Source organism: Magallana gigas, chromosome 2 (genome assembly GCF_963853765.1).
Source record: "Magallana gigas chromosome 2, xbMagGiga1.1, whole genome shotgun sequence".
Taxonomy (NCBI): Eukaryota; Metazoa; Mollusca; class Bivalvia; order Ostreida; family Ostreidae; genus Magallana; species Magallana gigas.
In genome coordinates this window covers 6216058-6228249 of record NC_088854.1, presented here as the reverse complement: position 1 = coordinate 6228249, position 12192 = coordinate 6216058, and the positions used below count along the sequence as shown (strand labels likewise).

The following is a 12192-nucleotide window of genomic DNA, read 5'->3' as shown; positions in this document are numbered from 1 at the left end:
TATCGTTTTTCTATTGTGACCTTGTACACTGACCTCTTCATAAAGGTTAAAGTACTCCACCGAGCACTCTAGCAGCTGACGGTAGTTTCGGACACTAGTGTGGAAGGTCGTCCATTTTGTCTTCAGTAGGTCAAGTTCACGATCAATGTGAACTGCATCGTCATGGCGCTCCTGGACCATCAGCTCAGCTGTGCTCGAGAAGTTCTGAATTTTCTTTTCAATTAACTAAAAACAGTATGGACATTATATGAATTTATAAATATTATTTTTATTTCTTAAGACGAGCACATTAAAATTTTTACGATTTTAAATCCATGAAATCTGAAATAATTCATCAACATTTTTTTTTTACCTCAACAGTCATTTCGAACTGTTTGAAGGCTTGCGAGTTCATTCTTGCTGCTGGCAATGAGTTGCCATAGCTACCTCGCCTTGCCTGTAAATGTTGATGTAGCTCATCGATTTCTGAATGGATCTGAAAATTAGAAAGTATAAAGAAACATGAAATAAATGACCATATGTATAACAAAGTAAAGCATTTAGTACGCTTCAAGCTCAAAAATAAATTGCAAAATGGATTATATAAGATTAAACAGTTTAAGTTAGGTTCTGATTGGAGACTTTTGAATATTAGTTCGTGGTTGCACAAATGGTCCATCGACTGGACAGCTGTATTAAGGTACCTGTCTGAGGTCGTAGTTGAACTGACAGATCTGTAGATTCTGCTTCAGGCGTTTCTCCTGTTCTTCCCATGCCTGGTTCCATCTCTGTTTATATTCTGCCGTCACCTTCAGCACGCGTTCAACATCGTCCTGGGCGGCAGCTTCTGCGTCCTGTGATCAGCAATAATAAACAATAAGCCAATAGGTAGTATATGTATATTATATCTTAATTGAACATGATTTTCACATAATTATTGTCAGCTAGATTTTAGTGACTCCATATACTGGCTTTTCTCTGTGCTTTAGTAAATGCTGTGTTGGATACAAGGTTTGATATGAAAGCAAAGTGTAATGAAATATTCATAATAATATATCCATGTAATTAAGTTATGCAAATCGGAAGGGTTTAAGCTGTGATTAGGTATCTCCTATACCTCTTCTTCTTTCAGGAGATGTTGGACATATCTATTGACCATTGCTAGAGACCTCTAAGAAAAGATGTTTCATGACATGCATTTAATTTTTCAACATTCTCTCTACATTACAACTTATAAAGCACAGTACATTAAATATCTCCGATTTGACATTGATGCAGATTGTTACCGTTTGTCGGACGCGCACGACGATTTTCTCGCCTTCGTCGGCAGTGTAGTTGATCAGGCTGGAGACTTCCTGCTTCTTACGCTTGTGTTCCTCTAGCAGACTCTCCGCCTGCGAAAGTTCTGACGGTAGGTCAGATTCCATGTATTCTTTCTCTGTCCTCTCAATCAGCCGGTCAAGCTACAAAACAAGGCAGGGGTTACTCAACCGTCCATATGAATATCAGAGCATTGAACATAAGACAGCCACCCATTGACTCTTACACATATCATAAACAGATTTACTTGGTTTCACATGCATAGGGAAAACTGTTTTTGTAAAAAAAAATTTTAAAAAATACAATGGACTTGAAAAAACATCTCTTCAATGTTAACAAACCATCACATTTATGACAGGTGCAGCCTTACCTGGTCGAGGTTTCTAAAGAACTGTATTGTCATTTTGAGCAGTATCTGATACTCATGGATTCGGGCTGTGAAGCGCTGGCGGACCTTGATCAGCTCGTTAATGATCTGGTCCTTCTGTCCCTTGGTGTTGCCTTTCAGGGACAGTAACTCTGCAGTGCTCAGGTGGCGCTCAATCTCTTCCTGAGCTCTCTGTTACAGAAACACAAAAATCACATGGTTATCAAGAATTTGTTTAAAAATTACTAATTCATGTATCTTACTTTATTTGTTAATTCATGATATACAGAGCAGCTTTCCAATAGAATGGAAAAAAAATAAAGTTATTTTTGTCTGCCTTGAAAAACCTGATTTATAATTGTTCATTTTTTGTCATTTACGACCCTGTTTACCTTATAGAGAGGCGTAAAAATATCCACTTTTTTCTGCATTTCTTCCACATTTTGTGCACTGGTACCCAAGTACCCAGCCAAATTTGGATAGAAAAATTCGCGTTCTATCTTCATAACCCAGTCAATAGTCTAAAAATAAAATAGAACCAACCTTAAACATGGGAGTGAACTCCTCTAGCTGGCTCTGATAGCGGTTTGCGGTGTCCACCGAGCTACCCAAATCCCCCGCAATCACCGGGAAAAAGTCGTTCTCAATTTTCATGACCATATCAATTGTCTGCAAAACATACACATACTCACAAGTGCCTGACTAATTTAACAGCAGTTATTGTGGGAAATATAACTTTTTTGAAAATTGCATGACAGTAGATCTTGTAGAAAATTGAGAACAAGTCTTTCCCCTGTTTTCCTTTGGAAAACATGACAACAAAAGGATTTGGCATGCAATTTTCAAAAAACTTCACTTCTCTTAGATTACAGATACATTTAAGAAAATAATACAGCAACAATATCATTCAAAATTTTTTGTCAAACTGTAAATAATATATCTTAAATGTTAATATCAAAATACATGAAAAGCCTGTTAAAGTATATGTGACAATATCTACTGGGCATGCTCACTGACCTTTCTGGCATCCTGGATAAATTGATGCCACTGAGTTTTAAACTGGCGACTTGAGTTGACATGAGTTGTCCATGACTCGTAAGTCGTGCTGAGTATGGTCATCCTCTCTGTGTATTCTGATACAATGATCTCCACAGTGTTGGTGGAGCTCCTAATGTCAATGGTCGAGTCATCCTGAATCTGAAGAACATATTCTACATAATAAAATACTGAGAATTTCAATATTAAATTGATTATTTTGTTTATATTTTAAAGATTTTGTCAACGCATCAGCCAAACTACATACGGTGGATGAACTTTGTAGGAAGTCCTGTCCGCGGTCACGCAGCTGGTTGTATGTGTCTGTGACCTTGGTCCACAGTTCCTCCGTGTGTCTTACTGCATCTTCTGTCAAGTCTTGTAAGTTCTCTGTTTCTGATTTGATGATATGTTCCAACCCATTCATGTTGTTGGCAAGCTAAACAAAAAAAAATGTGTATTCAACTGCATGCTTTTGATTGTCAAATTTCTAGTTAAAAAGTCAGCAACAAATTTCGAAGTCTTCCTTTACCTGTTGCACGAGCTTGTGAAAAGTGACATATACGATGGAGATTTGAATGCGGACTTGCACAGTGCGGTGCAGACGCTGGATCTGCTTACACAGGCTGTCGACCTTGTGGGCGGCGGATTGGGCCTCCTGGTCCCCTGACTTGACCAGGTTTACCCCCGCCTCCGACAAACTCTCCACATCCGCATTCTTGTCCTGAAAGGAGGTCAAATAAGTAAATTGATCAAGGAGAGATGAAATAAAAATCAAATGACTCTGCAAGGTGTTTCTGAATAATCATTACTTAAGTATCTTTAAACCAGAAGTAAATCTTACTCGAATGTCTTGTTCCAATTGTTCATGTATTTCTAGGAAGTCCTCTGCATTGGTAAGGCTGGTTCCCATTGAGTTGTGCCTGGCCAGGGTGGCCTGACAAATCTTTGTTAACCATGTGTGAACCTAAAACAGACAACAAAACCATTTTGTTTTAACAAATTAATGTATTAAGTCCATTCAATATTTTGGATGGCAATGCCTCTGAACTTAATGGGTTTCTTTAACTTCAAGCATTAAATGCATGCCTATTCATCTGTATAATTTATTCTTGTGTAGTTAAAATAAGTTGTATTTAACATACTTTTGTGTGTTTTACATTGAATATCAGAAAATTCAGGCAACACTTACTTCTGTGTATTTCTCTTGGAATATTAGATAAGTCTGGCTCCGTTCCCAGGCCTCGGCTCGCCGAGCCTTACACAGGGACTCGAGTTCCATGCTGCGGTCTTGCAGTTGAGTCATCTACAAAATTATGAAATACTTCGTCAGTAAAATGTACACCACAAAATACATTTATCATAATGTCAAATTAGCTAAGTGCCTTGCATTTAAAAGATCATTATCGTTGATGGTGAAAAATTATGCTTACCTTGCGTCTGACGCCATCAGCCCCAGGGTCGTCCCTACTGACCCTTTCAAGTAGGATACGACCCTCACGGAGGGCTGGAGTGGAGGATTCCACGATGACGTTAGACAACTGAGCATGACGGTCTGCAAGCTCCGCGCTGTTACGTGGGAGGTCCATGGTGTTAAGCTGGACCTCGATCTGGTCGAGTGTTGTTAGAGCTTTTTCAACTAAATCGAAAAAGGATAGAGCCATCGAAATGTTCTTTCTCTTGGTGTCCAGGCGGACCATGAAGTTTTCACATTCATGGTCCACTGTCTGTAGTCTTTGTCTTACGCCCTCGGCATCCAAGTTCGTACGGCGGAGAAGTTGATCCGCTTTTCGGACCAGCCGCAGAACATTCTCTTGGACTTGCTGCAAGAACATGAATGTAATTCCTTAAAATTTCTAAATCCTTCAAGCAAAATAGAAGAATTTTCATCATCCTGAACTCATGTATAAAAATAAAACTTTTGATTGATACATTGATTCTCAACAAGAAAAGCTGTCTAAGGTTTCGAATTATTTTTCTTTTACCATGCATTCATTGTTGACTTACCCGTGCTTGGGCTTCAAATCTGTGATGTTCTTCTTGTATGAGTTGGGAGTGATGGTACGAGTCTCCCAGATCAGTCCTGTGTAGGTAGGCGGATCCTGTCGTTCTATACCAGTCAAGAACCTGCACACAAAAATTACAATTGTATAAAGCCAAGTAAGGCATAGAATAGCAAACATGTTATTTTAGGTCTTAAGCTAAATCTATTTCAATTTCATTTTAAGTCATACATTGCAGGGCACAAACAGAAGTGATATTAACTAATTATACCATAGCTGATGTTTGTTTACAGTGAACCAATCAGAGACTTGTATTTTCTTGCTATGAACCAATCACAGACTGATATCTGCTTACTATGAACAAATCAGAGACTGACCTTGTTGGTTTCCTGGTCGAGCTGGCACAATTGTAGGCACTGCTCTAGACGGATCCTGCGCTGTTCCCATATTTCTTCGAGTCGTCGTCTTCGGTCTTGTAGTAGTTCCAGTAGGTGTTCGATACCGTAGCACGCTGCTGTTGTGGCGTGTCGGTTCTGAAGGTCCGCATGCATACCCATTTCACGAATACGCTCCAAAAGCGAATGACCTTGTTGCAAGGTTGCTTGGGATGATTCAAGTATGCCTGAATAAAAATTAATACAAGGTTCTTTAAAGTACACAATGATTTTCATTTAAAAAATTGTCATCTAATGACATGAAACTAAAATCTGATCTGGCCTGTAGATTTTTAATTTTTGAGTATGTTCCCAATCCTCGAATCCATACTCTTTACTTCTAAATTGTACTTATACTCAAATTTCATGAATGAAAAAGGGTGGAATTCAGATAAAAAGTATGTGTTTGGAACAGAGAATAAAAGTTTGGGCATGGAGTTGATGCTCACAAAGCTTTATAACCTCCAGGCCTGTATATTACTGGTGAGGCCTGTTTGAGCCTGTCCCTGTGTTTTGAGATTCGGCCCCAGTACTCACTCTTTTTGATGTCCTGGTGCTGCTGAAGCAGGTGTCGGGCGGTGTTTACGTCCTGAGTCGGCAACATGCTGGTGAATTTACCCTGAGCTTGCTCCATCTTGGCAGCAAACTAAAAATACAAACAATATCAGCAATGGAATTAGATCACCAAAATCTGGCAAAGTTCAATTTTTAGCAAAGTTCAAGTTTTAGTTTTGATGCACAAAGTAATCATTGTCTAAATATTAAAAAAGTAAACTTTAAAAATTAAATATATTTCTTTTTACAAATACTTTTTTAGATCTTTTTAACTTTTTACAAATAGACTTTCAGGGATGGTTTTGTTTCTATATATTTTTTAATTCATAATTTGGATAATCACCCCATACAATTCTGACTACATAATGTTGATGGACAAAAGCTACTCACATCTTGAGCACTCTGGTGGAATCCGATGCTCAAGTCCAGCAGCATTGAGCGGTGTTCGAGTTTCAGGTTGAGTTCTCTCCAGGCTTCATTCAGTGTCTCTGCCATCGCCGCGTACACGTCCGCTTGGGAGCGGTTTTCCACAGCATAGGCATCAGCACTAGCCAGGATGTTTTTTATTTCGTCCTCTTTGCTCTACAAAACAAATACAAAACTTTATAACAAAATAAAAAAATCAAATCATTACATACTGATCATGAAGTGTTACTGGTAAACATATGACCAATGCTCATGATCACTCAAGAACAAGACCACCCATTGGCACTCAAGAACATGTGAAGAGGAATAACAGGTCTCAGTGTAAAGTACATCTTTTTGAAGATTTATAATAAATGCAATCAATTCAGTCCAAGTTACACATTTAATTAAAGCTGCTTGGTCCAATTTTATATCAAATTTTATCTTCGCTTTAAAATGATGGTTTTGTTTTGTATGTGTTTGCTGGCAATAATAGGCATTGCAGTAGATTTTATGGTCAATTAGGCCATATTTCAATAGGAAAATGATGCACAAAATTTGTTAACAAAACAAACTTTAGATAAAAGGGTACTGCGTTATTTCATTCCTTGTTCACACCCGACGTTGAGGCGGGTGTTATTGTATAAGGACTTTGACATTTGCTATAAATAAAGGAAATAAGATTACAAAAATGTTTCACAAAATCAAAAATAAACCTTTGTACATTTTTTTTAATAACTTTTCTGAAGTTACAGTTGATGCTTAATATGCGAGTTGAATAAACCCTATCAATCGGGATATAAAACCAATACTAACTCTCTTTTTCATAACAAGCCCAAAATACATTTGCCTTGTTTTTTTGTGTTCGCATACAGAATTTTTTTATTTACTCTTAATATTTCTATCATTGAAAGGAGGCCAAAAAATTTTTTAATACTACGAAAGCCAAAAAAATGGACCAAGCAGCTTTAATTAACTTGAGTTAATTTGTATTTTATGGTGTCTTTAATTAGAAAAAGTAGACCAATGTTTCTACTGCCTCCCTTAAGTCAGAGATAAGAAAGCCCCAGTGAAAATGTTTTAACTGCATGCACATTGATACTTTTACAACATCCTATTTTTGTTTTACGAGATTTTTTTTGGATTACATGAGGTAAGATATATAACATGAACTCTTTCATATGTAGTTGTGTTATTGAATTCAATATATCTTTTGAAATCAAACTTTATTCTTTCTTATTAACAGTTATATCTGGCAAATATCTTTCTTCTTGGATAATAGCCATTTTTCATTTTCTGCAATCAGACCAACTTTAATGGTTCCCTGCTCGGGTTTAAGTCAGTTACATAATAGTTTTCAAAGAAGAATGTAAAGATCAAGAATTGAGGAACATCTTGAGAGTTTTACCTAAAACATATCTATTAAGATAAACAGTGAATCAATCAGACAGATTGGTTTGGCAGACTGGTCTTTGACAGCTATTTATACATTCACTGCACCCCTGCGTGTTTGGTGAGTTGCCATAGAAACATTTATATCTGATGAGGCACCATGTTACCAATAGCGGGTCTTAGCTGGCACATCCTTATCACTCCCAGAACCAGAATAAAATTCCTCCTTAATGCCAGCACAACTTCCTTTTTACATACAGATATTCGGAAATCTTTATAGAGAATAATTTTAGCCCAAAGGATGCATTTTATGTCAAAGAATCTAGATTTTACTAAAAATTATATAACTCTATAAGCCCAAACTATTTCAAAGTTTAAAACAACCGATCTTTTTATTTTGATTTTGATACATAAGCATTGATTGGGGGTGAAATTAATGTGTCCATAGATTAGCGGACAAATTAATGGTGGTGTGATACAGATGTGTACATGGTGTGCTTCAGTCAGCTGATAGAACTGACAGCCGGTATGTAACATGCTGTGATCTCTACCACTTGAGAACATCATTACAGATTCACAGAAATTGGAAACACATGTGTTGTTGGATCTTCTTGATTCACAGATTCTCTGGAACTCATTCACCGGCAGCTGCTAAAGGCCTGCCCATGATAACTCAGAAATCACAGGGAGTTATTCTTGATTTTAATGCTTCCCTAACATTATTGATACATGTATCATCTTACCGATTTCTTCTTCCAAAAAAAATTATGTACTTTACTATCTAACTAATTTCATAACTTGTTTCCTGTTTCTAATTATTATACTATAGTCTATAAAGCCACAACTTAGTGCCAGATCCATACCCCCCAAATACTATAATATTGTATAGGGTTACATAATGAAAACAAATCTATAAGAAATCTACATAAGAGTTCTACAAAATGCTCTAACCTCTATAAACTCTTTATAAAGTTGGTGATCGTCAATAGATCCCTATTTCATTTTGATTTTGTCAGAGTTATACGATCTGGACTTACCTTGAGTTTAGCAACACTGATGATATCTGACCAACTTAAAATGACTTGAACATACCTTTAACTAAGTGAGATTTTTTTTAAGTAATACAACTTGGAATGTGTCATGAGCATCTATTTATGTTAATTTTGTCCAAATTACATGACTTGCCTTGAGTTAAGTGAATGTTTCAATGTGTTTTGTTTGAGTTTTTGACTTGCCTTGAGCTTAGCAAGCATTTATTTGTGTTTTTGTTTGAGTTTATGACTTGCCTTGAGCTTAGCGAGCATTTCATTGTGTTTTTGATTGAGTTTATGACTTGCACCCTTGAGCTTAGCGAGCATTTCATTGTGTTTTTTTTTTAGTTTATGACTTGCCTTGAGTTTAGCGAGCATTTCATTGTGTTCTTGTCTCAGCTGCAGGGCTTCCTCCAGGGTAGATCCCACATCTGTCAGGTCGGGCTCCATCTGATGGACTCGAACTCGAATCCATTCTGCTCCCTGTCAAACCAAGACAATAGTGCTTGTTTAAAGAATGAGTTGACATCTTCAGTGACTTAGAGGAAGTAATTGCTTATAAAAGACAATCAAAATTATGTTTTATCAATCTTCAATACATCCAACTGGTCTTTTTTTTAATCTTTGAAAAATATCTTTTTCATGTGAAGGTAGGTCTAGCTCCGAGAACTTGAAATAATGCTGTGATACACTAAAGAATCATGTAACCCTTTTTTCAGATATTTTATATATATATTGTACTTAATTTAATGTGAATACAGGTTTACAATACACAGATACATATGCATAGGTAGAACATTGGTAGAACATAATCTCTATAAATTTTGAAACCAAGTATATAGTTCCCTCAATAAATGCTATACATGTATCTCATTTATCACAAACTGCAGAACTGGAGATCATTATGGTCATACAGTATTGTGACACTGTACTGGGACCTGCCAGGATGTGATGTTCATCCTCTCCTGATTATGACATCACCATCAGATAAGGAGGGGATATACTATATACAATGAGGCATCAGTACCATATGTAAATAACCTAGATGCCCCAATCTTCTGGAGAGGTTATTTGGGAACTAATTTTTAGAACTATGAAATACCAAACTCTGGTTACTCATATATCAAGATATGTCATTACTTTAGACAATCTGGATGGAATTGAAGGAAAAGGGAAGAATAAGGGTTTATTGTATATGTTATCAGAGTGAAGATCTAGGTTTTCCTTAAATTAAGAAAACTGAAAATCAAATAAACAAAATAAAAAAAAATTAATTAACTTCAGTAAAAATTAAAGTCTTTATCAAATAGCTAAAACATTTAATCCAAACTGATCAAAATACATATTTTTGCAAGAAAATTTAATATGAGTCACTGAGTTTCCATAATTTGTCACTGAAATTTTATAAGTGATTGTATAATACATCATTTTATCATATCAATTTTATATGCTGTCATCAGTTTCATCCACTATCTTCTAATATATTACTCCCCTCTGTGACTTCATTCAAAAAGTACAATATTCCTTTTATTATCATCTTTTTCTTTAAAAACACAGCCTTTTTTTTTTTTTGTTGGAGCATGTCTGCTTGAAAATAGATACTTGGAACCTAAAGACACACCCAAATTTCAATAATTGACCAATTCATTCAGATGTGATAGCGTTTGACCTTGAACTTTACCCATAAACAGTAAACTAAAGTGAATCACAGTGTGAAAGACTTGGTGAAAACATTTAAGAGCTAATATTTGTAAATCAGATGATTTCAGATCTTCCTAGCCAGCCTGATAAACATTGATAAAGCTCGGCAGTGCTTTATATATCTGGTTTGGCAGCTGAGATAAGCTGCTGCTGCTGTATATACCAATGTATACAGCTCCAGTCTCAGACAGCGAGATAAAGCGAGATGAGGCATTCTACAGGAATGCTTCCAACCTTGGCTCCTCGCCACCATCTTGTATCCTAACCATCCCAGCAACACATCAGTCAGGCCTCAAAAGCTTGATGGATATTACTTTTTATTTTACGCAATATCTCTCAAATTCCATCCAATTCTAGAACTTACATATTCTTTTATTTCATTTCAATTCAAAACTTACATGGTTTCTGAATGTTGATTTGTTTTGGACTCATGAGAGTTCATGTATTATAAGGCTAGTTAAAAAGCTATATAAGTTTTGCCACACTCCTGATTTTGGAACTCTTATGGCTGTCCCAAGTTATGATCTTGTTTAGATGTACTGGTAAACCTTTGAGAGTCTTTCAATACTTTATAACGAGTGAAAACAGGAAATATCATTGCATAACCTCTATATCCACACAAGGGCCTCACTTCAAATTACATATACTGCTTCCATTCAAACTGTGTTTAGCTTCCTATTAAGGACTTTAAAAAAATATCGAGTAAATTCACTGAATATTCATCTGTATCACTAAATTTAAAATAGTTAATACCTTATATAAAAATTTCTCAATTTATCAAGAAGAAAATTCATTTCAAAGCAAAATTTCATTCAAATAAACAAAATTTACTCCATCCTGCCCTGGCTTGAACTTTTATCATATTCATGAAAGTACAATTATTTGTTGGTGGCAATTCTAAACTCTTTGGACATTTCATATTATTCAAAACATGCACATATACACTAAAGTAGTTTGATCTTGATAGAATTCTGTTCAGCAGTAGTTATACTATCCAGGCTTTTGGATGCCTGATCAACACCATAATAAAGGAACAAAAGTGTACACATTATGGTGGCTTGATCATTTCCTCACAGAATAGCCATCAAAAGAGGCCACACCCTAGCCAGTTTAAAGATGCAGACAGAAACATTTGAGGTTATAATTACGGGTCTGGTGTGAGGGTATGAATACATTAGTGAAGGTCAAATACACAGGTACATTAATTAACAGCTGTACCTGACCAGGTAATTGGAAGGTAAAATTTAAATACACTAGCTGTATCTTAGATTCCCTTCTAATTCTTTTTAAACCATTCATTGCTTTCCAAATTAATAGAACTAATTTCAATGAATCAACATTTTACATATATTGTACTGATTAAGAACAACCCCCCACCTTTCTGAATCCCCATAATAAAAACTCCTTGCAACAAAGTTTTCACTATCATTGATGCAATCTTAACTTTCGCTCCAGATACTATAAATTCTTTACTTACTCGTAATATTGCGAGAATGACTTTGGAGCGCCCTGACTGGACAGCCACTGTACTGATAGTCGTAGTTGATGGGGGTAATTCCGAAAGATCGGTTATATCTGACATTTTGGTTTGGTCAATGAATGATAAAAGCACATGTGTTGCAAAAAGCAGCAAATCTGGGCTTCTTTAGAACACTGTATCCGAATGCTTGTATCTTTTTTTAGGCATTACACAACAATAGGCATGCATGCAGAAGACTGGAATGGCTCTGTTACACTTCACAGTCTCTGCTCTTCTCAACCTCTTCTAGAGAATACCTACCGCTATATACAATTGCCTACTGGGTCAGTTTATCTTCTGCCTCTACGAGGGGGGAGCAGCTTATAACTACTTTAAATCAACTCTCAACAACACTGTGTTATAATCTATATCATTTGCAAGAAAACTTATACCATGACTTTTTAGTTAGAAATCAGTATTTTTATGAAATTGACTTTCTTCAATAAGATGC

At 36.1% G+C, this 12192-nt stretch overlaps 1 protein-coding gene across 1 annotated transcript in view; it reads right to left on the bottom strand.

The window, feature by feature from the left end:
• Nucleotides 1-12192, bottom strand: part of LOC105342773 (titin) — a 243327-nt gene that overhangs the window by 211797 nt on the left and 19338 nt on the right. The window contains exons 19-35 of the mRNA XM_066074713.1: nt 8882-9004; nt 6084-6275; nt 5676-5784; nt 5082-5326; nt 4709-4828; nt 4135-4524; nt 3894-4007; nt 3546-3668; nt 3234-3425; nt 2970-3140; nt 2684-2863; nt 2210-2335; nt 1670-1858; nt 1266-1442; nt 684-833; nt 353-475; nt 34-225 (exon numbers count right to left, since the gene is read on the bottom strand). Coding sequence (XP_065930785.1) covers nt 34-225; nt 353-475; nt 684-833; nt 1266-1442; nt 1670-1858; nt 2210-2335; nt 2684-2863; nt 2970-3140; nt 3234-3425; nt 3546-3668; nt 3894-4007; nt 4135-4524; nt 4709-4828; nt 5082-5326; nt 5676-5784; nt 6084-6275; nt 8882-9004 — 2916 coding nt within the window. The remainder of the gene's footprint in view (nt 1-33; nt 226-352; nt 476-683; nt 834-1265; nt 1443-1669; nt 1859-2209; nt 2336-2683; nt 2864-2969; nt 3141-3233; nt 3426-3545; nt 3669-3893; nt 4008-4134; nt 4525-4708; nt 4829-5081; nt 5327-5675; nt 5785-6083; nt 6276-8881; nt 9005-12192) is intronic.